At 38.1% G+C, this 26988-nt stretch overlaps 1 protein-coding gene across 15 annotated transcripts in view; it reads right to left on the bottom strand.

Moving 5' to 3' along the window:
• Positions 1 to 208: 208 nt before the first annotated feature.
• Positions 209 to 26988, bottom strand: part of C5H2orf76 (chromosome 5 C2orf76 homolog) — a 63970-nt gene continuing 37190 nt past the window's right edge. For 14 of the 15 annotated variants that reach the window (XM_074399875.1, XM_010342158.3, XM_074399870.1 and 11 more), the window contains 4 exons: positions 19023 to 19073; positions 15636 to 15673; positions 9697 to 9778; positions 209 to 518 (listed from right to left, as the gene is read on the bottom strand). In XM_074399875.1, coding sequence (XP_074255976.1) covers positions 442 to 518; positions 9697 to 9778; positions 15636 to 15673; positions 19023 to 19073 — 248 coding nt within the window. In that variant the 3' untranslated portion in view covers positions 209 to 441. Of the gene's footprint in view, positions 519 to 9696; positions 9779 to 11257; positions 11373 to 15635; positions 15674 to 19022; positions 19074 to 26988 lie in introns of all 15 variants that reach the window. The other variant, XR_012517794.1, reaches the window with a different exon arrangement.

Raw genomic sequence — 26988 nt, 5'->3', positions numbered from 1 at the left:
AAAAGGTAGCCATGACAGTCCTAAAAACCTCAGAATTTCTGGTAGCCACAGACAGTAACAGTTGCTCTAATTAGAAACTACAGAAAAAAATAAAAAATAAACAGTATGACTAGTCATACAGTCTTTTTAAGGAACCCAACATGTAGGTCACCAAAATGATTTACAATTTTAGAAAACAAACTATGATTTAAGAATAAATATTCCACAATAATTTTTAATAACAATTTATTTCACTTTCAGAAAATCTAATGTTTTTCTCATATCATTTTACAACAAGAAAGAGAGAAGCAAAGAAAGACCTAGAGAGAAAGAAATCACAGATTTTAGCTCAGAGAGTAGAGCCTGGGATTAATTTTTTAAGATTTGTTTGTCAATTTCAAAACTCAGCAGTGGAATAAGAGCTTAATACAGGTATGCAAAAAGGAAGCCCCCAAGATGTTTTCACCAGGATGAAATGGGATTAGCTTTGTAGTTCTTATAATCTTCTTCACAGAAAAATGCAATTTCGGTTTCACTGGCTGAAAAAAACAAAATGGAAAAAAGATTTTAATGTAAATCTAAATTTTAAACAAGTATGGAAATCCATATTACTTTGATTCGGTGGCTTAGAATAGCTTCAGATGCCTAAAGTGAAAAAGATGAGTTATTTGTTGGGTTGCACAATTGCATTTTACCAAATCAACAAGAAGTTTCAGGTGAAGTTCTAAGAATCGAAGACTCAAACAATTTAAAAATACATTTTAAAAACCCAAAAATTAAAATCAAGAGTTAACATAAGAATCTGGTTTGCAGAAAATCATAAAACTGCTCATTTATAGTACTCTTTACAGTGCTACGAAAGAACAAACCTTGATTTTTTTTTTTTTTTTCAAATATGCTACTCAGGTACGGAAGGAGGGGGAGGGAAAACTCTCTTTCCCCCCTGAAATTAGCCTGTAGGTATAATAATTTAATACTTAGAGGATCAGTAGAATATTTTACAGATCACTTTACATTCTCCCTCATGACCCATCAAAATGTGTGTCTGAAGAAGTTAATTTTTTGCCCTGCTTATGATTAATTCATGCGGCTTCAACAATATGCAAAGTGAAAGACACAAATTGGCTTCTACCTCAATACCTTCAAACACCTCTAATTATTCACAGGGGAGATGGCACAGCTAAAGGACCCACGAAGGTTCAGACCAGTCACAATTCTTTCAACCTAGCAGGTCAAGGACTGCGTCTTCTAAAACAATAAGTCAGCAACATTATTAATTCAGGCTGGAGACAAATCTGATGGAAAGCCTTCCAATTATTAAACATGCAATTCTTTAAGGTGTTGTGCCAACAAGTTCCACATTCGTTTTTTAAATTAAACCAGAAGTTAATACAGTCTGCTTGGCTTTTACAGAAAGAGCAAAAGGGCCTTCACAATCTCCACAAGAAAACAGACCAGATTATTCGTAATGAATACTGAGCACTCAATTAACATACTCTCTAAAAACAGAGAAGTAAAACTCTCCAAGTCAAATAAATAGGATAATAAGAAAGGGTGCCAAGGATTACCACTGGTCTCTTAGTTTACAACCCTCATCTCATCATTAGACTTTATCACAAAAGAATGAAATTAATGAGATTAGCATGCCATTTCATTAAAAATGTTTTTGCTGTTTCTAAGAATATCAAATTTAATGTTTGTTAATCATAAGCTACCCACACTCATTACAGAAAATAAACAAGTGCCAAAAGAAGAAAATAAAGCCACCCATAGTCACAGATCCTCATTCCAGTCCTATACTCTAGCTTCAAGATTAAATTTAATCTGAGTAGATGAAAATCAGATTGCAACCTTGAATCACAAGGAGCTTGTGAGGAATACAGCAGAGAGAAAATGGAGATCAATAAGGAGGGGCTGTAAAAAGATGCACCCCGTGCAGACGGTGAGCTAAGGTACAGTTAAATTTTACAAGCAAGTGGCAGCTAAAAGAATGGGTAAAAGACTCCACACTTGGCATGAGTGGGAAAAAGACAATCAAGAAAGGAAGCTTCAAAAACTTCCATATCCAAAGATCTTTGGAAATCTATCCTTTATACAAAAAGCTCCTGGGGTTTCCCTCTTTGAAGGGAAGCATGCCCAGAGGTAGACTTATATAATTTGCAAGTGATTCTAATCAACCTTCTAATGGAGAATGAGCAAAAGACACCCTGTTCTTAATAATCACAGGGCAAGGTCTTATCCGCGATGTGCTATTTACATATAGAACTTTACACAGGGCTTTGCCCACACAGCACTTCGCTCAATCCACGCTAACTGTAATTACAATTTTCACTTACTGCAGTTGACATTTATCTGAACTCCTTTTGAGAAACTAATATGTTGTACACTTCTTTAGCACAGCAATAGTAGGTTCAGAGAAGCTGATGGAAGGCAAGGACTGAATAAGCAGTTCCGTTTTGACACATAGGTTCTCTTGGGTCCAGTTAACTTAAACACCAATCCATTATTTACGTAAGGCATTTGTGCTAGCTCTCATAATATAGACTCAAAATAAGAGTCTGCAGTGTAAAGATTTTATTTTCAGATGATGGCACTTTTTTTTAGGAAATCTAGGTAAACAAATGGGCTAAAGTATAATACCTCAGGTTGATTTAAAAATTTTGTCATCCTTAACAAATTGGAAAATACACAAATTACAAGTTACTGTGAACACTCAAAAATAAAACATCAAATGGATTTTAAATTTTAGTAATGTGGTCCTTAGAAGTAAACTATAATGTTTTTTGAAATCTGTAAAACTCTGCTAAAAATGTTTGAGAGAATGATTTCAAGGACTTATGCTGCAAATTTGCCAATTTACATGAAAACCAATTATAAATGATTTTTAAGACTTCTACGTAGTCCCTCTTTCCACCATTATCCCTTAAATTCCTGCTTCCCAAATACTATTTAAAATGGCTCCTTTAAAACTGGCTGGGGATGAACCCTCAGGAAGTCTACCTTGTGCTGGTCCCCCAGGGCACCTGATTTTAAATTAAATGTGCTGCAGGCGGCAGTGCAGTCAGGTGCAGAGTGCCTTGGCATGGGAATCTGAAATGAATGTGCAATCTAAAATCCAATAAATACACTGCCACTTCATCCCTTCGTCTAACTATCAAATGAAACTGAGAACCCTCCAAATACATTTGTAAGATCATTTTAATACTGATGTTCAAGTTTAATGAAATAAACACAAGCCAGGGCTTTTAAATTTTGGATATAAAATTAATAATTTTATAATGCTTCCAGACACACAAACACACACACACACACACACACACACACACACACACACACACAAAACTTTAATAGAAAAATAATAATGACTTTAAATGAAAGAATACAAGAACAATCCATTTTAAGTATAAAATCTCAAGAAAAAATAAATGCAATGTATTTAAACTCTTCAACTAATTTATCTCAATAAACTTATCAAACAACAAGGATTCATCCATACGTTCTGAGTCCCTAGTCTCCTGCTAGTCAGCACCAAGCAGTATGAGGCACAGCCCCTGTTGTCTGGAAAAAGGAGCCCGAGACACACGTACTGACTTTGTGATACAAAAAAATCCACGATCAGGGAGGCTGCCATGGACAGTAATGGCAGACTGTTGACAAAAAAGTACGTGAAGGGCGAGGTGTGGCTTCTGTGACAATCTGAGACCAAACGGACAAAGTTTCACCCTCTCTCACACTCTGGGAGTACAGCCTATCCTCCCAAATTTCACAAAATCCTAATCTACAAATCATTCAAAGCTGTGCTCGCAGCTGAGTTATATCTCTAAGTTTTTTACCACCAACAGAAGTCCCAAGTGCTGTGCCTTTTATTTAATAACTTGCTTCAGATGTTGGTTTTGGATCTGCTAGCAGAGATTTCAAACTATAGTTTGAAGAAAACAACTAGAAAAAAAAAAAATCTGGTCTTTGATAGACTGGGCACATGCCTGTAATTTCCACCACGGTGTGGGGAGGTGAAAAGGGAAACGCTCTACGGAGGTGCCCTCTGAGTCCTGGCTCTGGGATCCTCCAGTTCCCTGGGCCCGACACCCACATTACCGAGTAAGCGGACGATCACTGCTTCTATGCAAAGGTGAAGAATGGCCACCATAACGTACTGTCAAAGGAAGAAAACACGCATGAACTAAGACACTGCTACCCAGAAACAAAAAGGGAAAGGGGCCTACGCCTTAAGGAAACACAAATCAAACATGGACCCTGAAAGACAAGGGGGAGCTGCAGAATCCCACAATACAGCTGAATGGATGAGATCACCCAAAGGGGTGAGGCATGAAGACAGGGTTCTGGTTGGGGGCAGATGGCAGAAGGGACACGCGAAATGAAAACAAACCACAAGGGAGTTTGGGAATTATTACAAGGCCTGGCTTGCCGAGAACGCTTTCCTCAGATAAGCACTTACGGTTTGGCCACTGTATCTTGTTTTAAAATGTTTCCAGTGAAACACAACTGGCTTTGAAGAATTACTCAGCCACAGTTTCTCTCTTAAACCAGGCTAGATTGGAAAGACAACAGTCGTAGAATGTAGCAAAATAAAAGAGAGAAAATAACACTTAAAGAAAAAAAAGCATACATGTAAATGTATTACTTAAGGGAATCAGTCCATAAAGCTGTAATTGCTGGTAACAAGGTAAAAACAATCTTTAAATTCTAAGTAACATTTCTAGGTAAAAGTCTCTTTTTGCTTCCACCTAGCAAATCTTTTTAAAGTACGTATTTTCATACTGAGTCCACAAGCAAAATCTTCCACTGACGTCAGATGTAAAATGTTCCACTGGGATCTGCAGTGCAGATAAAAAGCCAAAGAAAAGAACTAGAGGATTTCTCCATGAGAAAAGAAATCTTCAAACATGTTTTTTCCCCTAATTTCCCCACTTGCAGCCTTTCTTTTCCTTTCACAACTCCAGCAAAAAAACTCCTAATGATAAATTTGTTACCCTGGCATTATTCCCATGGCAACTCACTGTGATAGCAGAGTGACAGCTCTACAGCAAGATCAAGTGGTGAAAAGGGAGACAGGGAAGGCTTCAAATTTTTCTCTTAAGCCTCTTAAAAACCTAACCAGACACGGCATTGAGGGAGAAAAAATTCCCTAGAAAATTCACATATTTCAGGCCGGGTGCAGTGGCTCACGCCTGTAATCCCAGCACTTCGGGAGGACAAGGCAGGCGAGTCACTTGAGGTCAGAAGCTCGAGGCCAGCTTGGCCAACATGGTGAAACCCTGTCTCTCTAAAAATACAAAAATTAGCCAGGCGTGGTGGTGCACACCTGTAATACCACTTACTCGGAGGCTGAGGCAGGAGAATCACTTGAACCCGGGAGGCGGAGGCTGCAGTGAGCCAAGATCTCGCCACAGCACTCTAGCCTGGGTGACAGAGCGAGACTCCATCAAAAAAAAAAAAAAAAACAACACATATTTCAAGTATCATTTTCACAACTCAACTCCCACTTTGAATTTTTTGTTGCTCTCCAGGTACCCTCATCTCCTTCCCCAGGTATAACCTCAGCTTGTCCGCAAGAGCATAGCAACAGCACTTTAGATAACAAAGAGAAAATTGTTCCCTGTAGCCCAAAGCTGCTGGCTTGCCAGAGTCAGGAGGGCAGTTTGGAGTCCTCATACCACCCTGAAATGAGTGGAGAATCTGGGAAAAGAATCTGACTGATCCAGAACCAATATCCTTAAAGTAAGAGGACAGAAAGAGGAATTTGCTTCTCACCTTTACAGATGGTTAATTACATAAGTCAGTTTGAAATTAATCACAATGAGACCAACAACTCAATATTTTAGTGAAGTCAAAACATTTGCCAATTGTCTTCTCCAGGACAGTTTCCAGACAAAGCAGTTGTTCCTAAGAGCCTTTTACGCACATTCCTCCCGATGCCCTCATTGTTTTACACAACCTCATGACATCCTTCTACAACAGGTTTCATTATTCCTATTTTTACAGAAAACGAAATAGAATTTCAGAGAAGGTAAGTGGCTTACAGAAGGCCAGAAAGCAAGCAAAATGCACAGCCTTCATTCTAACCAATTTCCCCCCAATTTGATGGGTTTATACTTACAAAAAAACAAAAAAAGTCCTTTAGTTACAAGGAATACATGTAAACTGTAGAAAAATTTTTAAATCACCAGAAGAGCACTTAGATAATACAGAAAAGAAAAGAAAATATCAATTACTGGCAATGCCACCACCTCAAGAAACCATTTCTATAATTTTGGCATATGTTCTTTTCTCCATATACACACAAACAATAATCTTACATGTATATTTTAAACATTTTAAAACAATAATGAGGTCCAGCACAGTGGCTCACACCTGTAATCCCAACACTTTGGAAGGCCAAGGCAGGTGGATCACCTGAGGTCAGGAGTTCAAGACCAGCCTGGCCAACATGGTGAAACCCCACCTCCACTAAACAACACAAAATCAGCTGGGCGTGGTGACACACGCCTGTAATCCCAGCTACTTGGGAGACTGAGGCAGGAGAATAGCTTGAACCCAGGAAGTGGAGGTTGCAGTGGGCCAAGATTGTGCCACTGCACTCCAGTCCAACTGACAGAGCAAGACTCCAGTCTCAAAACAAAAACAAAAACAAAAAAACCCAAACAATAATGGAATCACACAATATGTTCTATTTCTAGTCAATAAATCAAGCTCTACTGCAGTGATTCACATAAAGGGAAGGTCAGGACTAACCCTACCACCCCTCTGAAAGACCTATCAATAACCTCATCTATAACCTCACAGCTTGTCCCTGTTGACTTAGAAACAAGTATCACTGAAATTCGAACTTGAGAAAGTTTTATTGATCAAACTGACCTGCAGAAAATCAGAGGTCATATTCATTCCCAATAGTGGTAGGAGAAATGCCAGATATAGGTGATGGGGAAGAAGGCAGCAAATCACACTGCCACATGTGTACCTATGCAACAATCTTACATGTTCTACACATATACCCCCAAACCTAAAATGCAATAAAATAAAAAATTTAAAAAAAAGAGTATCCATTCCCTACACCATGCACTCCCCTGGGCAATGCCATTTTTTTCATGTCTGCTAATCTTAAAACAATTCCTGCTTGTCCAAGGTCACCCAGACAGTAAGAGACAGAATCAGGTTTTGGACTCAAGCACTCTGGCTCTAGACTCTAACTTTTATTTTTATAGAGATGAGGTCTCACTGTGTTGTGCAGCTAATCTGGAACTCCTGGCCTCAAGCGATCCACTAGCCTTGGCATCCCAAACTGCTAGGATAAGAGGCGTGAGCCACTGCACCTGGCCCCAGACTAGAGTCTTAACACTAGACTCTGCTATATAAACAGTACCTATGTACTCATTTCTAATAAGCATTCATTCTCTCCTAATAAGGTGAAACTACTTTTCATATGTGAGTTATTTCTTCTATCAGTAGAATTTTTCTTTTTCATAGTAATTACGAGGGCTCTTTATAAAGTTAATAACTTCTTTTCCTTTTTCTTTTTTTGAGACAGAGTCTCACTCTGTTGCCCAGGCTGCAGGGTAGTAGTGTGATCTCAGCTCTCTGACACTGCTACCTTCCAGTTCCAAGTCATTCTCATGCCTCAGCATCCCGAGTAGCTAAGATTGCAGGCATGTGTCACCATGCCTGGCTAAATTTTGTATTTTTAGAGAAGATGAGGTTTCAGTGTTGGCCAGCGTGGTCTCAAATTCCTGACCTCAAGTGATCCTCCCACCTTGGCCTCCCAAAGTGCTGCGATTACAGGCGTGAGCCACTACGCCCGACCCCAGGCTAATAACTTTTCATCTGTTGCATATGCTGCAAATATTTTTCAATGTTTATTGCCTCTTCTTTAACTCTGTTTAGAGTTTTTAGTTTTTATGTAGTCAAATCTATCATGTCTTCCCCTTTATGGCTTCTCTCTTTCAGGTCATTCTTAAAAAGCTCTTCTCTTTCCAAAGATTATAAAATTATTGAACTACATTTTCTTTAAAAAATATTTTTTTCATTATAACATTTAGCCCATCTAGAATTTATTTTGTAATAAAAAAAGAGATGCGATAAGGGTTTGAATTGTATTTTCCTGAATGCTTTGGCAATGAGCTTGACATAATTTTCTAGCTAAATCATTCTTTCTTTATTTGAAATGTCAACTTTATCATCCTGTGAAATATTATTCTTTTTTTAGTTTTTGGATTTTCCAGTGTTTTCCATGGAGCTGTCTGTCAATTACCCCATCAATGTTGGTCAGTCTGTAATATTCATTGTGCCGTATGCTTTAACAACAAGCAGGGCTACCTTCTGGGTACCACATGCCCAATCACAAAGGTGCCACCTGCTACAATAATAAAATAGCATTTGAAGAAACAAATGCCAAATTTAAAAGCATTCTTCAAAATAATAACCTTATATATTCATAACATGGAAAGACATGAATACTCTAGCAAATATTGTAGACGTCAACACAGAAATCGAGTCTAAGATTTCACAACATGCTCTTTAAGATAGTGTTTAAATCAGATCTATGTCAGGAATTCATGCTAGTCACGAGTCAATCAGAAGTAAGTTCCTGATACATGTGATTAAAGTAACTCAAAAGAATACTCGTCAAAAAAATCTCAGGCTTCCCAGTGTGCACCTCACTTACTGTATTCCTTAACCAGTGCATATAAATAATTATGAACAATGTGAGGCCGAGGCAGGTGGATCGCCTGAGCTTAGAAATCCGAGACCAGTCTGGCCAGTATAGTGAAACCCCATCTCTACTAAAAAAAATATAAAAATTCGCCAAGCAAGTGGTGCACAGCTGTGGTCCCAGCTACTCAGGAGGCTGAGGCAGGAGAAGCACTTGAACCTGGGAGGCAGAGGTTGCAGTGAGCTGAGATTGCACCACTGCACTCCAGCCTGGGTAACAGAGCGAGACTCTGTCTCAAAAAATTAATTAATTAACAAATAATTAAGCAGCAGCATGGCTTGTGACACTGCATCAGTCACCGACCGCAGAGGTGTGTCAGGAGCACACTGCCTTCAACCATTCAGACCTACCGAACAATCTCCACTCCCTCTTCTGCCAGATCAGCTTTAGGTCTACATATACGTAGAATAACAGTGACATCTAATGGTCACAAAACATGTCAGATAACATTTCTTTATAATAAAACCACAGCACATTCTAGGCTGGAAGGCCCAATCAGGTACTTTCCAGCTGCACACACCAGGCTCCCATTTTCAATTCCATGCCTTGGTGAGCTGTGAGTGACTCAGAAGACTCTCAAAAACCACACTGCATGTGATACAAACAACGACATGTTTCATTATTCCTCATTAGTTCTACTACGTCCATTTCTCTCCAACCATCGGCTCAAGTGACAATAGTAAGAGTAAGTAGACATGGTACTAACAACCCATCACTTAAAATGACCCTCAGGGGAGTTCTGACCACACTTTCTGAAAAGAGCCATTTGCATTCTGCACACTTGGAGAGCAGACACCTACTGCCCTCGATGAAGAGACCAGAATGCACATCATTCTCGTCCTCCTCCTCTGAACAGTTACCAGGCAGTGTCAAGGGGGCCAAGGGCAGCATTTACTTTCCAGTGAGTTATCCAAATACCATCAGCCAGGCCTTAGCATAGGCCGGGAGAGTGAGTCTCCCCTCCAGCAACACAAGGCCCCCTTCCTCACCGATTCCAGCTGCTTTCAGAGTGCTGCCTTCTTTCAGCAGGAGTCTGTCATCATCCTCCAAACTCAACACAAGTTCATTTGTCTAAAAAACAAAAAAGAAAGAAAATCTGCATTTCATCAGTACTTAATAGGCTTATCTGGTGAGACTTTTCAAAGACACAGAGTTGTAACTTTCAGCACAGCAACAGTCTACGTAGATTCCACTCTCCTGGCCGTAATGAGAGCAGTGATCAGAGGCACCGTGAGGATCTGCCAAGTGCACACACCACGTAAAGCACTGGGGAGAGTTCTGTGGTGTGGGTGTGAATGCAGATCAGGATGCAAATCCAGATTCCACTGGCACCCAGCTGTGTGTTCTCAACAAGCTACATGACCTCTCTAGGACTCGATTTCCTCATCGGCAGAAAAGGGGAGGAGAGGGCCCTTTCCTCATCACCTTGTGGTACGGGTGACACGATGGAGCATATAAACCCTCAGCAGTGCTGCTCGCAGGGTGAGCACACTCTGTTAGCTGTCACTGTTGCGTTGTTGCACCGTCATCATCTTTTCCTGTCATCCTGACCTGGTCAGCAGCTGAGCTGAGCTTTCAGCTCTGGTCAGTCTGACTTCTGAAAGAATCAAGTGTGCTTCCTTTTTTTGTTTTGTTTTTTTGAGACAGAATCTCAATCTGTCACCTAGGCTGGAGTGTAGTGGTGTGATCATGGCTCATGGCTCACTACAGCCTCAATCTCCAAGGCTCAAGCAATCCTCCCATCCTAGCCTCCTGAGTAGCTGGGACTGCATGCATGTGCCACCAAGAACAGCTAATTTTTTTTTTTAGTAGAGATTGGGATCTCACTATATTGCCCAGGCTTGTCTTGAACTCCTGAGGTCAAGTGATCCTCCCACTTTGGCCTCCCAAAATACAGGGATTATAGGCATGAGCCACCATGCCTGGCTACAAGTATACTTCAAATGGCCAAAAGTCCACATATCTAAAAACCTTGCTCAAGCTAAATAGCATTTGATTCCATGTCACATTAATTGGAATATTTCTCTATGTGATTTGGGGTGGAGGTAAACGAGAGTGCTCTCCGGTGATATTTACAAATCCAGTGAGACTCCATAAATACAAGTGAAAATTTAAAGTTGGCTATCTGCTCCTACATAGCACAAAGACGTGACCACTGGTTGGGCACACAGCACCCTCGTCAACCAGAACACACCTGTTTAGCAACATATTCTATTTCTAGAATACAGTTGAAACAGAGAGTCAGCAGAAAGGCCTCTTAGCAGCCAAATCAGAAGCCCTAGGCATGCAGGATTCATGGACCTCATTCACTACAGAGCACAGGGGCTTAAATTCCAGAGCATACAGATCAAAAGAAAAAATACTTCACTCAATCATTTTAGAATAGGGAATACAGTCTGTGATCCCAGCACTTTGGGAGGACAAGGCGGTAGGACTGTTTGAACCCAGGAGTTTGAGACCAACCTGAACAAGATGGCAAGACCCCATCGCTACAAAAAAAAAAAAAAAAAAAAAAGTTGTATTTAATTAGCTGGGTGTGGTGGCACATACCTGTAGTCCCAGCTACGCAGGAGGCTGAAGCAGGAGGTATCTCGAACCTGGGAGGCAAAGGTTTCAGTGAGCTGTGTTCATGCCTCTGCACTCCAGCCTGACCAAGTGTGAGACTCTGTCTCAAAAAAAAAAAAAAAAAAAAAAAAAAAAGTAATATCTACTCATTATACAAAGTTCTCCAAGCACATATGAATAGAAAGTGAAGTCAGTCTCCTCCCAATCCCCATCCACCAGCTATCTAGTTCTCCAGGGAGGACAGGACCACAGAGAGGACCTGTTTCTCACAGCCTCCCAACAGTGTGTTAGCAAAGCCTTCTGATTCTTGCCAATCTGACAGCTGTGGGTTAAGCATGGAGTTGTAGACTAATTTAGCCAATAGAGTTGCAGAATATCTTCATAGGTGAAGGAAATTCAGCCTCTTCCATAAGTTAGAAAATTCCCCCCAGTTTTCATTTGTTCCTCTCTCTCTCTCTCTCTCTCTCTCTCTCTCTCTCTCTGTGTGTGTGTGTGTGTGTGTGTGTGTGTGTGTGTGTTTGGAGAGGGATTCTCACTCTGTCGCCAGGCTGGAGTGCAGTAGCACAATCTCAGCTCACTGCAACTTCCACCTCCCAGGTTCAAGAGATTCTCCTGCCTCAGCTTCCAGAGTAGCTGGGACTACAGGTGTGCGCCACCAAGCCCAGCTAATTGTTATATTTTTAGTAGAGATGGGGTTTCACCATGTTGGCCAGGAAGGTCTCCATCTCTTGACCTTGGGATCTGCCTACCTTGGCCTCCCAAAGTGCTGGGATTACAGGCATTAGCCATCACGTCCGGCCATTCTCAGTGGTTTTTTGTTTGTTTGTTTGTTTGTTTACACAGAAGGTGTTAAATAAATTTTGGTGGAATAAGTTAGTGAATGAAGTAAAATGTACCAGTCTCATATTGTTTCTCAGTTTTCTGTCATACTTAGAAAAACTTTCCTCACTCCAATATTTTTTAAATTCCCTATTCTCTTCAAATGTTTTCATGAATTTTATTTTTTGAATTTTTCATCATGGAGAATGTCAAATATAATTATATACAGATAATAAGCCCCCTGCCCTGTACCCGTGGCCCAACTTGAACAAATTATGAAATCATGTTTCATCTGTTTCATCTCTATCCTCATCTAAGGGTTTTTTAATCCAAGGGGTATTTATTTGGGCATAAAGAAAAATACATGGATTTAACTTAGCTGTTTTTTTAGATGTTTACCCAGTTATTCAAATACCATTTTATCAAGCCTCCATCTTTTCTTTACAGACTTGAAATGCCAAATTTACTATACACTCCATTTCCATATTTTAAAATACTGGGGTCTATTTTTGAACTTTTAATTCTGTGCCATTAAATTACCAGGTCATGTGACAGTGTTCTAATGCCATGTGACATACTGGTCTAATTACTATAGTTTTATAATATGTCTTAAATGTTAGAGCTAATTACTCTCATTTCTCTTTTTCAGAATTCTTCTGATTATTATTTTTTACATACTGATTTAAAAATCAGCTTCTTTAGTTTACATATATACACAAGTATTTTATTGGGGCAGCATTAAATACGTAAATTAAGAGAGAATGATTTTATGCTGTTGCATCTTCCTATTTAAAATATCCTAAGCATTTCTATTTAAGTCTTATTTTGGAACCCTCATAGCAGGTTTTGTTTTGTTAAGTTGAAGTACAGTTTCACACAATAAAATGCACAGATCTTGAGAGGAGTTCACTTTAATGGGTCTGAAAAATTAATCCCAGAGTTTAGATTTATATTTTCAAGTATATGTGTGGTGAGGGGTGAGGAAGGACAGCCTCATTTTAAGTTTTTAAGTTTTTTTTTTTTTAAGATATTGCACATTTCTTATAAAGTTTATTCCAGGGTATGATGTCCACACATAAGATGGAAATTAAAGTTGTTATTTCAAACTTTTTAATAGAAATTATTGTGACTTTATAAACCAAACACTGATTATCATCCATAATACACACACGCACACACACACACACACACAGAGAGAGAGAGCGAGAGAGAGAGCGAGAGAGAGAGCGAGAGAGAGAGAGAGAGCAAGAGAGAGAGAAGGCTCTGGTGGGAAGGTATACAGTCAGTCTTTGTGGGAATAGGAAGAAATTTCTGAGGATATCTAGTAATTATAATCAGGAAAGTCTCTAAGCCTAGAAAATTAGGAAAATGGGGAAAATGCCTTTCATGAATGAGTTATTAAGACTCAGGAATTATTTAGAAGTCTCTCCTTTTGGCTGATGAAGGAGATTAAAGTCACAGCTGAGCTGGAACACTGACAGGGCAGGCCAGCGATGCCACAGACCCCGCAGACGGGAAACAGAAAAGGCAAAGGACAGCCATCACTTGGGAGTGAGAAAAATGACTGTGAGCTGGATAAGGCACAAATGAGGACATGTGGATGAAGTTTCTCTGAAGGTTTAAAACTGTATCTGTAAAAATATATTGAACTCTTTCCTTAGAAAAGTTGAAGCAGAAACTTGCAGAACCATCCCCAGTGCATAATACAGTCTGTACTTAACTAGCATCATTACGGTTTGGAAGAAAGTTTATAAAGCCAGATTCCAGAAGCACTCTAAGTGACTTAATTGCTTTGGGAATCTCCCTTAAACAAATACATTGTTCAACTGGAAAAACAAGCCCTAATTTTAAAACTAGAACCTGCGGTGTGAAACATATGTCTTAAATGTAAGTAACAATTCTAAGATTTTTTTTTTTCTGTCTTCCAATGACAGAATTTCCAGATTTTTAAAAATGTTATAATACTGATAATTTGAACACGATGAACTATGTCTTCACTAAGATAAAGGAATAATTCACTACTTACTCCGTTTCAGAAATACGATCATATGAAAAGCCAAACAATGTAAATCATCCAGCAATGAATGGAGAATGGGGACACACTTCGCTCAACAACCTCTTCAAAGAGCATACTGTTTTAACTTTATTTTATATTTATATTTGTATTTTAGATATATATAATATATAAAAATATACAATAGGACATTTCCTATTCTCTACATTTTAGGAACGAGGTTGAAAACATTCCTGTCCCAAAGAAGAAAAATTGGACAAAGTTCCAATACAGTGGACATACATTGTAGTAGCAATCAAAAGGGCAGATTCCATAGCACAGCCCCAGACACGTGTGAGCATGACAAATTTTGAGGCATTTCACAACAGATATCCTAAAATTGGCATGTATAATCCTTGGTATAAAAAATGAAGTTACTAGAAGGAACCAATCCTACTAAACCCTTGGCTTTTGCTCAGTAAAACTGATTTTGGACTTCTGACCTCCAAAATTGGAAGATGATAAATGTGTGTTGTTTTAACCCACAAAAAAAATTTAAATAAAATAAATTTTAAAACACAGTTACTAATCAATAGTCAACAGGCATGCCCGCATGCCATTTTCTTGTGATCTGTGATACTCATTTATTTGAAAGGTGATTGAGTGTATGGAGTACATCTACAACTAGAGAAGACAATGAAATAAAATGAACTCATAAATACTTCATTCAAAAATTGTTATGGAAAAACTCCAATGAGTCAGGCATTGTGCCAGGTATTGGGATATGATGAATAATAACTTGTTCCTGAGTAGTTTATATAATATGGTAAGATTACTGCTTCAGTGAACAGCCAGGTCCTACCCTGCTTAGCTTCTGGATGGAGGCCAAAAGGACTTTAATGAGGACTCTATAGAAGGCCACTGTGATTAAAGAAAAAAGATCACTCTGCTCTGTGCGTATGAGAAGCAAATCTTTGATTGTGGCTTCATAAAAACAGAAACATAAACACACAACAAACCCATAAACAAACAGCTCTCTTTGGGAAAGGCAAGACAACTTCAGAACCTTGGTGGAGCCAAAAGGTGTGCTCCCAGAGCCACAGTTCTGTGCCTTCTCTTATACACAGCAAGGATCAAATCAGAATAAGTGAATTATTTGCATCGGCTTCTGGCCCTATTGTCCTGGTAGAGAATTAAGAAAATCCAAGAGACTGGATTGAGAAGTAATAAGTAGTTTCTTTTATCTGTAAAATGAATTCATTTTCCAAGTTTTATGCTTATTTTATGTTAAATATATGCTTCATAAACAAAATATGGTATACTTTATTTTTTTAAATTAATACTTTTTTAAAAAGGACCTACTACTAACAGGGAAACAGCTTATTTTTTCTTCAGTGAAAATGCTAAGGTGGTAGAAAGGGTACCTACAAAATAAAAAGCGCTACTATAATGGGAAACATTTTAGATGTACATGTATTCATTCACTTATTCCCAAATTCAACCAACATTGATTACTTGCTATGTGCCAGATACTGTACCTTTGGAACATACCTTTGATTTATGGGCTTGATGAATAATCTTCAGTGTATCTGAAAGAAAAAAGTAAGTTATCTTTTTACATGGGTTATTCTAAACTTTTTTTCAAATTATTAAAATGAGTAGAGTAGAGGGTGGTTATGAAACTGAGAAGTGTAAGTTCTTGTTTTATAACCAGACTCACTTAGAAGTATACTATACAGTAAAAGAAAAATTACTTTTATAGATAATGAAAATTGAAGTAAAAGATCTTTCTTTGTCTTTTAAAGACTTGGTCTTTGACACACAGCAGCGTATGTCAGAATTTTATGTCAACTCAGCACATTTTTTCTTAGAACGGAAGACAAGAGAATCACATTACTATATCTTGTTTTTTGGAGTCACTACAGATCAGCATTAGCAAATAATGTAAAAGGAAAAAAAGTCTTAAAATAGACATTAACAAATGCAGTTCAAAAAAATCTACTCAGATGAGATACAACGACAAGAGCAAATGATGATACAGGTGTTACCATCTCAGAATTCAAACACTGTATTTGGGACCACCAGTAATCTGAGCAAGGCTGCTAATGCCCAAGAATATTAATATCTGGTTAATAAATATTGGTTAATACTGGTTAAAAACTCCTGGTTTGTAAATACTGCATGGGCTCACACCATTTAATCTGCTCTATTCAACCAACTTCACTCTAATTTGTTTATCTTAAAGTCGGGCTACAGTGTGCATTTCCAGTAATTTCTCCTTACTTGGGTAAAATTCTAACTCAGCAATCAATCAGCCCTTAATTATATAATGTATGCAGCCATTCTACAGGTTGAAATGCAGAAAGTTTCCAATTCTTTATTCATTTTTATTTAACCATTTAATGCATGCATTATGATTATAATGTATTATTGACTAAACTCCCAACCTTAATCTAAAACTCATTCCTATCAATCACGTTGTAACAAGGAATTCCAACAGTGACATGAAATGAAAGAATCTATTTTTAAAACAGACCTTATTTAACTATGTTCTCATAATACAGAATAAGGTGGTTATTGAGATAAGAACTAGCACCCTGAATTTGATCATTATTTTAAATAGTCAACTTTCAGTTATCTATTGCAATTTTTCTTACAAGGTCAACATAATCCTCAGACTCTGTATTCCTAAGAAATAAAAATAAATATAACCTAAGTAAAATATGCATATTAGGGATGTAAAGAAACCATAGTTGCTGAAAGTAAGCTTACAATGTGTGTAAGAAAATGAAGTTGACTTTCAGCTTACCTAGTATTCTGACTTATCTATCATGCTCTTTATCTTACTATAGATATGTTTATTATTTGAGACAAGTGAGCGAAGCCAATAGTAATTTTTTAAATAACAGGAGTTCAGTCTATTACAATCAACCTGCAAAACTGTAGTCTGACCTTACTAAATATTAATTACGTTCTATACATTTTGCTAATGAGCCTTTAAACTAGAAATCCTGCTGTTCTAATATGTTTGGCCACCACATAATTAAATGGCTATACATTTTAGCAGAAAAAGAAATGTTTTGAACAGAAGTTTTTGCCAGATTTTTCTCTCCAACAGAAAGGGGTGTGGCATGAGGAGTGGGTAAGAAAGGAGAAATGACAAACCAGCAAAGAGATGTATTAATGTCCCTTTCTGTGCTGAATAAGCTACTTCCCTTGTTCTTGCATCTTTAAATAATCCTTGTAATTATCACAAACATCACCTGTGGGCATTGTTTCCTTCATACAAATTCCTTGAGGAAAGCAACCTCATAAACATAGCATCTTATATTTGTGGAGCATCACACACAGCTTTATGAAATAGGGATGAGCAGTCCACACTTTACAACAACCACATTTTTGTATGCCCTCCTGTCTAGACAATAGGGATTTAAAGATGAGTAGCATACATGGTGAGTCAAGAGATGTGGATGCCAATTAAATGGGAGGAGGGCTCTGAGAAATCTCAGGCTCTTGGTGGCAAAGAGAACCAGCCCTTTGCCCTAGGGGAGGGAGATAGTACCTGGCAAAACTGAAATCTGACTCCACACTCTTTCTACTCCCTAATAGCCAACAAAGTGCTCTGTCCACAGACCGTGAGGTGGCAATCCTGGATGACAATGACAGGTGAAAACAATACTACAGGCTTTCTTGTTTAACACAAAGCAGAAGATTGTTAAAGAGCCAAACTCGGACAAAGCCACTTGAAGTCTATCAAAACTCAAGTGGTTCTATAATTTCTTCATAGATAAATGTATTCATTTTTTCTGACAATTCATCTGAATAGTATAGAAATTCTAGGACAGAAGGATGCTAATAAGGTAGAATAGCCTAAAAGGTACATTATCTACCACAATAATGCTTAGCAACTTGGATATTCTAATGCTTTTATTATATAAAATTTCTTTCAAAAGAACTTAGATGGAACACAGCTTTGCATACACGTACACAAAACACACACCATGAAAAAAGGAAACCATATGTAACTATTCTAATTTAAAATGGCATTTGTAAGTTGATTCAAGTTTAAGGCTATATTTCAAGACATTATATTTTGAAAGCCTTGAAAGCCACAATTGAGAAGTTTCATATTTACCTTAATCATGTTTTTTATTCCTTTCTCTTATTCAATATTGAGTATGTAAATTCTTTAAGCCCAATAAATCAAAGTGCTTTCCACTCAGTGCCTTCAACTTCTGCTTGACTACCCCTTATAACCTCACAATTAGTTTCTGGATATTAAAATGCATACACACGGTGAAGACTGTGATTTCAAAGGATTTTAGGTCATAAGTTGTTCTATCAAATAAGAACAGAATGAAAAGCCACTCCAAAAAAAAAAAATCTAAGGTAATAAAAAATTGATACTTTAAAATGTCTGCACCAATTAACAGAAATATTTATTAGGTGCATCATACCTTTCAAATGAAGTCTCCAGTTCAAAGTTTTGTAAGTGTCACTCTGCTGAAGGTTAATAACTGTGCCATCTTTACAACAAATCATGAATGACATCTAGCTTCTTGCCTTATTACTCCATTTTTAAATCATCAATTGTACCATATGAAACTACTGTATAACATGCTCAGATTATTGGCATTTAAAATGTTAAACCCCTTCTTTTAATTATTAGTCTTCAATCATTTTTCCTTTTCTAATTACTTGGCAGAAAAACGCATTTTAAACACAGTTTTGCCAAACATGCTATTCCTTGCAAATATTCTACTTCCTATTACAATTGACTTGAGCAATATAATAGGATTCCTGTATTTCTAAATAAACTTCCAAATTGGCTTTTATTTACAGATAGTCAATTCATTTTTGAAAACAAAGCATAAGTTCGTAACAAACTAATGTAAAATTGTATTCATATATATTTTTAAAAATAAAAAAATTGGTTACCATATTTATAATTTCTGAATGGTGGTGGCAGACTGGTCCTTAAGGGGACATCTACAAGAGAAAGATGATTTTTATTACACAATAAGCAAATAGGCACTCATAGAACATGTATAGTATGTTGATTCTATTCTTCTCTATCTACAGACTAAGTTACTTCAAAAAAACTGATAGAACATAGAATGAATACATCACTGAAATCCAAGGGCCATCTATATTAGTTCATTTTCACACTGCTATGAATAAATATCCAAGACTAAGTAATCTATTTTGAAAAAAAGATGTTTAATGGGCTGAGGAGGCCTCGCAATCATGGTGAAAAGTGTAGGAGGAGCAAAGGCATGTCTTACATGGCGCCAGGAAGAGGGTCTGTGCATGGGAGCTGCCCTTTATAAAACCAACAGATCTATGACACTCACTATCGTTAAGAACAGCATGGGAAAAACCCACCTCCATGATTCAATACCTCCCACCAGGTCCTTCCATGACAGGTGAGGATTATGGGAGTTACAATGCAAAATGAGATTTGGGTAGGGACACAGCCAAACCGTATCACCATCTAAAATATTAGAGCCATTGACAAGATGTTGAGCTGTTACTATCTGAACTAAGACTTCAGTAACACTATTAAAATAATTTTTAATTTCATTAAAGACAACAGTATCTATGTATAGCTAAAATATATACTAATACACTTGTGTGATATGTACATATATATATGGAAGACATATATATATAGCTGATGTTTGTTTGGCATATGAATCTGAGAACCTCTTATGAGTCTTTGGCCATTAGTGGAAACCAATGATCTAGAAAATCTTACTACTCTTATCAAAATTCATATAACCAACAAAATAACTCCTCTAACTCCACAAAGACAACAAAACAAAACACAGTAAATATTCTTTTAAAAACATATTCCAAATGCCAGTACTAATTTTAATTAATAAGATCTACTGGTACAACACCTAATAGAGAAATGTATAACATATATCAAAATTACATATGCATATACTTGACCTAGCCATTCCACTTCAGGATGAATGAGTGAATGAATGAATTTATTGATTAATTGACTGAGACAGGGTATCACTTTGTTGCCCAGGCTGGTCTTAAACTCCTGAATTTAAACAATCTGCCCGCCTTCGCCTCCCAAAGTGCGGGGATTACAGGCGTGAGCTACCATACCCAGACAGAAATTTATTATCATAGAGCTATACTATGCACACATGTGATTATAAAACGACATACAGAGAAGGGTATTAACTGCAGCATTGCTCACAGCAGAAATGTAAGGAAAAAACCAAATTTCCTTCAATTAGGTACTTGTTAAGTAAATCATAGTAGGCCCAAACAATGAAAAATACTTTTCAACTGTTAAAAAAAAAAAAAGAAAAAAGAAAAGGAAGCTCTCTACCGACACGATAACATCTTCAAGATATGTATAGGCTAAAGAGAGAACATTATTTTTAGGAAGCTACCATTAGGGTAAAAAGGGGGTAAAATTAGAATATATGGTTGGATTTGCTTGTACTTGCTGACTGGGGGGTAGGGAGGGCACAGGGGTAGTGCACTGGTCAGACAGGGAAAAGAAGGGGAAATGAGACTTTTCACTATATTCCTTTTTCCATTTTGATCTTAAAACCACGTGAATGTGTTATCTACTAAAGACAAAAACAACGACAAAAAATCCACATATCTAAATTAAGAAATATAGAGGTTTTTTGAGACAGGGTCTTGCTTTGTTGCCCAGGCTGGAGTGCAGGGATGTGATTATGTTCACAGTAGCCTTGACCTCCTGGGCTCAAGCAATCCTCCCACCTCAGCCTCCCAAGTAGCTGGGGACTACTCACCATCATGCCCATAGTCCTGGCATTGTGTGTGTGCGTGTGTGTGTGTGTGTGTGTATGTATGTGTGTGTGTGTGTGTGTGAGAGAGAGAGAGAGAGAGAGAGAGAGACATGGGTTTCACTAGGTTGCCCAGGCTGATCTAATATTCCTGGGCTCAAGCAATCCTCCCACCTCACCCCCAAAGTGATGGGATTACAGGCGTGAGCGACTGCACCTGGTCAGGAAATGTGGGTTTTTAAAAAATGCTTTTCCAAGGATTTTCAAATACGTATCAAATTAAAATACAATTTATTCATTTATGTTACAAGTATTTAAAGCACCTACTACCAGGTATCCCAGGAACAGAGTAAAAGAGGAGCCGCCCACTACCGACAGCGTGTGCTCCAGTGGTGAATGCTGTAACAAAAGTACATTTACAGCCAGTGCTACAGTCCTAGGAGTGTGGTCCTCACCCTGGCTGCACATCAGAATCACCCAGCCCGGCACAAGTAGATCCGACTCCAAGTCGGCTGGTACCAGGCACAGATATTTAAACACAAAACAAAAAAATTCCCCTCAGATGATTCGTAGTCAAACAAATTCACATGGGGGCCAGATAGGTGACAACAGGTGAGTGAAGCAGGTCAAACAAGGAGAAGCAATGAGATCTGAGAGCACATGCCCATCAAAGGAGGCTCTGCCAGTCAGTACTGACTGATCACAAGCTGTAGGAACATGAGCCTGGAGTGGCCACACCTAAAGATTTAAATGGCAATGCCACAAGTCTAAGGTTTTAGGTGAAATTTCTTAACTTTTAAAATACCATAAGCCAAGAGAAACCTCTCTGGATTCAGGATTTGCCTGCTAGACACCAATTTATGAAATCTCTGGCTTAGGCTTACCAGAGGATATACACTTCATTTTATTCTTCTTGTGCCTCAATCATTTGTGAATTATGGGCCAAAGTAGTATTCATTAAACATCAGAAAGGAGAATTAATTCCATTTAATGTATTGCCATTTATATATCCTGAATTAGACAATGAAAATCCCTGAAGAAAGCGGTGAGGTGAAGAACAGATGGCCCCATGAAGCTATTATCATTTAGAGATGTCTACGACTGAAGAAATCAAATCAGTCTTATGTTCAATCCAGACTTCCGAGAGAAGAGACAACGACCAGGACACAGTGAGCACCTTTTCTCTTCCTGCCTTTAAATCTCAACTGAAGTGCCACCTCTTTTGACAACCCTGCCTAAAGCAGGGTCTCCTCTGATATTGTTTCCTTCCTAACACGTTTTACATTCATAGTTTCGTCTTTTAACTTATTTTTGTCTCCATTTCCTATGAATACATAAATTCCTCGAGACAAAAACATAGGCTGTTGGCTGGGCACAGTGGCTCATGCCTGTAATCCCAGGACTTTGGGAGGCCGAGGCTGGTGGTGGATCACCTGAGGTCAGAAGTTCAAGACCAGCCTGACCAACATGAAAAAACCCCATCTCTATTAAAAATACAAAATTAGCAAGGCACAGTGTTGTCTGCCTTTAATCCCAGCTACGTGGGAGGTTGAAGCAGGAGAATCACTTGAACCCAGGAGACAGAGGTTGCAGTGAGCCAAGATCACACCCCTGCACTCCAACCTGGGCAAGAAGAACAGAACTCTGTCTCAAAAAAAAAAAAAAGAAAAAGAAAAAGAAAAAAGAAAACATGGGCTGTCCTGTCAAAACCCAGGACCATGTCCTGCACAGAACAAATTAACACAAACTGGTTCGATGAGGGCAGGGACCACAGCCTGTTTTCTTCATTGCGTTGTCAGGACCTAAAATCATGCCTAGTACACAGCATGTACTCAAAAACATCCATGGAAGAATACATATAATTTAACGCATACAATTGCCAGAAGAGAACACTGAGGTCTCAGGAAGTGCCTGGTCAGCCCAAGGTGTCAAGAGCTGGGACCAGAATCCAGCCCTCTTGTCTCCCCTCCTGCAGCACTGAGAAGGGTGGGAACTAAAGCGGTTATCTTCCACAGTGGCAGAAAGACAGATTACACATTAGACACATTCCAGTGAAATAAGAGCTTTGGCAAAAATACATATAAAGATGCCTGCAAAGGAAGTGGAAAAAAGCAAACATGTTCCTTATGCTAAAAGAACATAATTGTGCTAATAGTATAATACTGCTATCTTGCATTATTACGAATAAAACTGGGAACATTCACATGGAGATAATTACTTTCAGTTTTCACAGGCACATATGTTCATTCCACCTACAAGTGGAAAGGCTGAATCATAGGTGTATGTTTAGCTTTCTAAGAAGTTGCTGGCCGAGTGCAGTGGCTCATACCTGGAATCCTAGCACTCTCAAAGGCCAAGACAGGAGGATCACTTAAGCCCAGGAGTTCAAGACCAGCCTGTGCAACATACTGAGACCCTGTCTCTACAAAAATAAAAGTTAAACAAAGACACAGCTATAATCTCAGCACTTTGGGAGGCCGAGGCAGGTGGCTCACCTGAGGTCAGGAGTTGGAGACCAGCCTGACCAACATGGTAAAAACCCATCTCTGCTAAAAATATAAAAATTAGCTGGGCATGGTGGCGGGCACCTGTAATCCCAGCTACTCAGAAGACTGGGGCAGAAGAATCACTTGAACCCAGGAGCCAGAGGTTGCAGTGAGACGAGGTCACGTCATTGCACTCCAGCCTGGGTGACAAAGCAAGACTTTGTCACACACACACACAAAAAAAACATGGTGGTGTCTGTAGTCCCACCTACTCAGGAGGCTGAGGCAGGAGAATCACTTGAACCCAGGAGTTAAGGCTATAGCGAGCTATGATTGCACCACTGTACTCCAGCCTAGGGGAGACAGAGCAGTAGCTATTCCTTTTAATATACCCACTAGTGGTGTATGAGAGTTCCAGTTCTTCCGCATCGTAGCCAAAACTTGCTACAGTTACTCCTTTTAATTTCAGCCAATCTTGTGGTTGTATAATCTCATTGTGGTTTTAATCTCCATTTCTCTAAGGACTAATGATGAGTATTAAATATGCTTATCTGCCATACATGTCTTCTTTAGTTAAGTGTCTGTTCAAATCTTTTGCTCACTTTTAACTGTGTTGTGTGTCTTCTTATTGAGTTATATTGAGTCATAAGAGGTTTTAGTTTTGGTTTTAATTATTATTATTCTAAATAATAGTTCCTTTTTGGGCATTATGTTTCATAAATATTTTATCCACATCTGTGGTTTGGTTTTTTATTTTCTTAGTATATTTTGAAAAGAAAAAGTTTTTAATTTTGCTAAAGCCCGATTGATTTTTTCTTTTATAGTTTGTGTTTATTGTGCTGTATTTAAGAAATTTTGACGAAAATCAAAGCCTCTATGGTTTGTTGCTGTTTTCTTACAGATGTTTTATAGCTTTACCTTTTACATTTAGGTCTTGGCCAATTTTGAGTTATTTCTGTACATGGTAGGAGGTAAGCATTGAGGTTCATTTATTTGCATATGGCTATCAAACTGTTCTAATACCTTGTTTGGGAAAATTACACTCTCCTCAAAAATACCTTCAGCAAAAATTAATGTAACACATCTGTGTGTCTATCTCTAGACTCTGCTTCCCATTAATGTATATGTTTAACTACACACCAACACCACATACGCAGTACTGATCACTGTAACTTTATAGCAGTAAGTCATGAAATCAGGTAGTGTAATTTCTTCAACTTTTTTTCTTTTCTTTTTGTGAATTATGACTATTTTAGGTCTTTTGCCTTTCCTTATAAATTTTAGAATAAGCTTGGTATTATCTGAAAGGGAAAAAAAGCCTGCAGAAACTTTGATTGGGACTGGAATCAATACCACAGTTTGAGACATGGCATCTTCAGTTTTGAGTTTTCTGATCCACAGTATATATCTCCATTTACTTAGTTCTCTTCAAATTTCTCGCAGTGATATATAAAGTTTTCAGAGTAAAAGTCTTACACTTCTACCAAATGTATCTATTTCATGTTATTTGATGTTTTATCATTTTTTTCAGTTTCTCACTGTATATTGCTTGTAACTATAAATACAGTTAATTATTGTATACTGATGTTATATCTTATAACCTTGCTAAGCTCAGTTTGTAAGTTCCGGTAGCATTTGCATAGATTTCATAGGATTTTCTGCATAATCATATTGCCTATGAATAATGACAGTTTCACACCCTCCTTTCAAACAGGGTTGCCTTTTACTTATTTTCTTGCCTTAATGAACTGACTAGAACTGCAGTACAATGTTGAATAGCAGTGATGATGAACAGACGTTGCTACCTTAGGAGAAAAGCACTCAGGCTTTCACTATTAAGTATGACGTTAGGCAACAGTTTTTCATTTCATAAATACCCTTCATCAGTTAGAGGAAGTTCCTTTCTATTTCTAGTTTGAAAAGAGTTTTTAGCAGGAATGGATTTTGGATTCTGTCTTTAATTAAAATAATCTTACAGTTTTCTTTTCTTCACTATTAATATGATGAATTACATGATTATTTTTTTCCTGTGGACCCAGCATTGCATTCTTAGGATAAACCCTACATGGTCATTGATATAGTTTGGATGTTCTGTCACCTACAAATCCCATGTTGCCATGTAACTCCAATGCTGGAGATGGGCCTACTGAGAAGTGTTTGGATTGGTGTTCTCTATGATATAATGGATGAGTTCCTCCTCTATTACTCACATAAGATCTAGTTGTTTATGGATCACAAGCTCAAGAGATCAAGACCATCCTGGCCAATATGGTGAAACCCCATCTCTACTAAAAAAAAATACAAAAATTAGCTGGGTGTGGTGACACGTGCCTGTAGTCCCAGCTACTCGGGAGGCTGAGGCAGGAGAATTGCTTGAACCCAGGAGGCGGAGATTACAGTGAGCTGAGATTGCGCCACTGCACTCCAGCCTGGTATCTGGCAACACAGCAAGACTCTGTCTCAAAAAAAAAAAAAAAAAAACAGTGCCTGCTATCTTCTCACTTTCTCTTGCTTCCTCTCTCATGTGACATCTTATGTGGCATGCTGACTTCCCTTTGCCTTCCACCATGATAGTAAGCTTCCTGAGGCCCTCACTGGAAGCACATATCAGCACTAGGCTTTGTGTACAGCTTGCAGAACTGAGAGCCCAATAAACCGCTTTTCTTTATAAATTACCCAGCTTTGGGTATTCCTTTATAGCAATGCAAACAGACTAACACACTCACGATGAATTGTCCTTTTTAAATATTGTTGGCTTTGATTTACTAAAGTTTGGGTAAGAATTTTTACATCTCCATTCATGACAGACATTGGCTGGTAGCTTTAGTTTCTTCTAACAACTTTCTCTAGTTTCATATCAGGGTAAGAATGGTCTCAGAGAATGAGTTGAAAAATAACCCCCCTGCCTTTTTTTTTTTTTTTCCTTAAGAGACAGTATCTCCCTATGTTGCTTGGGCTGGTCTCAAACTTCTGGCCTCAAGAGATCCTCCTGTGTCAGCCTCCTGAATAGCTGGGATTATAGGAAAGAACTACCATGCCTGGCTCCCATCCTTCTTCTGGAAGAATCTCTATAAAATTGAAATTATTTCTTTCTTAAAAATATGGTAGAATATACCATTGAAACCATCCGGGCCTGGAGCTTTCTTTGTGGAAGTGTTTTTTTAACCATAATTCCTTTTAAAATACAGAGTGGTTCAGGCTATCTGTTTCTTTTTGAGTGAGCTTTGATAGTTTGGGTCTTTCAAGCAACTTGTCCACTTTAGGATAATGCATTTATTAGCATTACATTGTTAAGCATATTCCCTTATTATTCTTTTAATATCTGTAGAAAGTCTGCAGTGATATGACAACTCTCACTCCTTATACTGGTAACTTGTATCTTCCCTCTCTCTTTTATTTCCTGATCAGTCTGGCTACAGCTTTCTCAATTTTATTGATCTCAAAGAACCAACTTTGACTGCTATTGATTTACTCTATGGTTTTTCTATTTTCTGCTGTGATAATTATTATTTCTTTTATTCTGATTATTTTAGGTTTAATTTGCTTTTCTATTTCTAGTTTCTAACAAAGACTGAAATCATTGATTTAAACCCTTTTTTAAATTTTAGGTGTTTTAGTACTATAGACTTTCTTTCA

Source organism: Saimiri boliviensis, chromosome 5 (genome assembly GCF_048565385.1).
Source record: "Saimiri boliviensis isolate mSaiBol1 chromosome 5, mSaiBol1.pri, whole genome shotgun sequence".
NCBI lineage: Eukaryota > Metazoa > Chordata > Mammalia > Primates > Cebidae > Saimiri > Saimiri boliviensis.
Note: the sequence above shows the minus strand (reverse complement) of the source record. Positions and strands in the feature narration are given on the sequence as shown.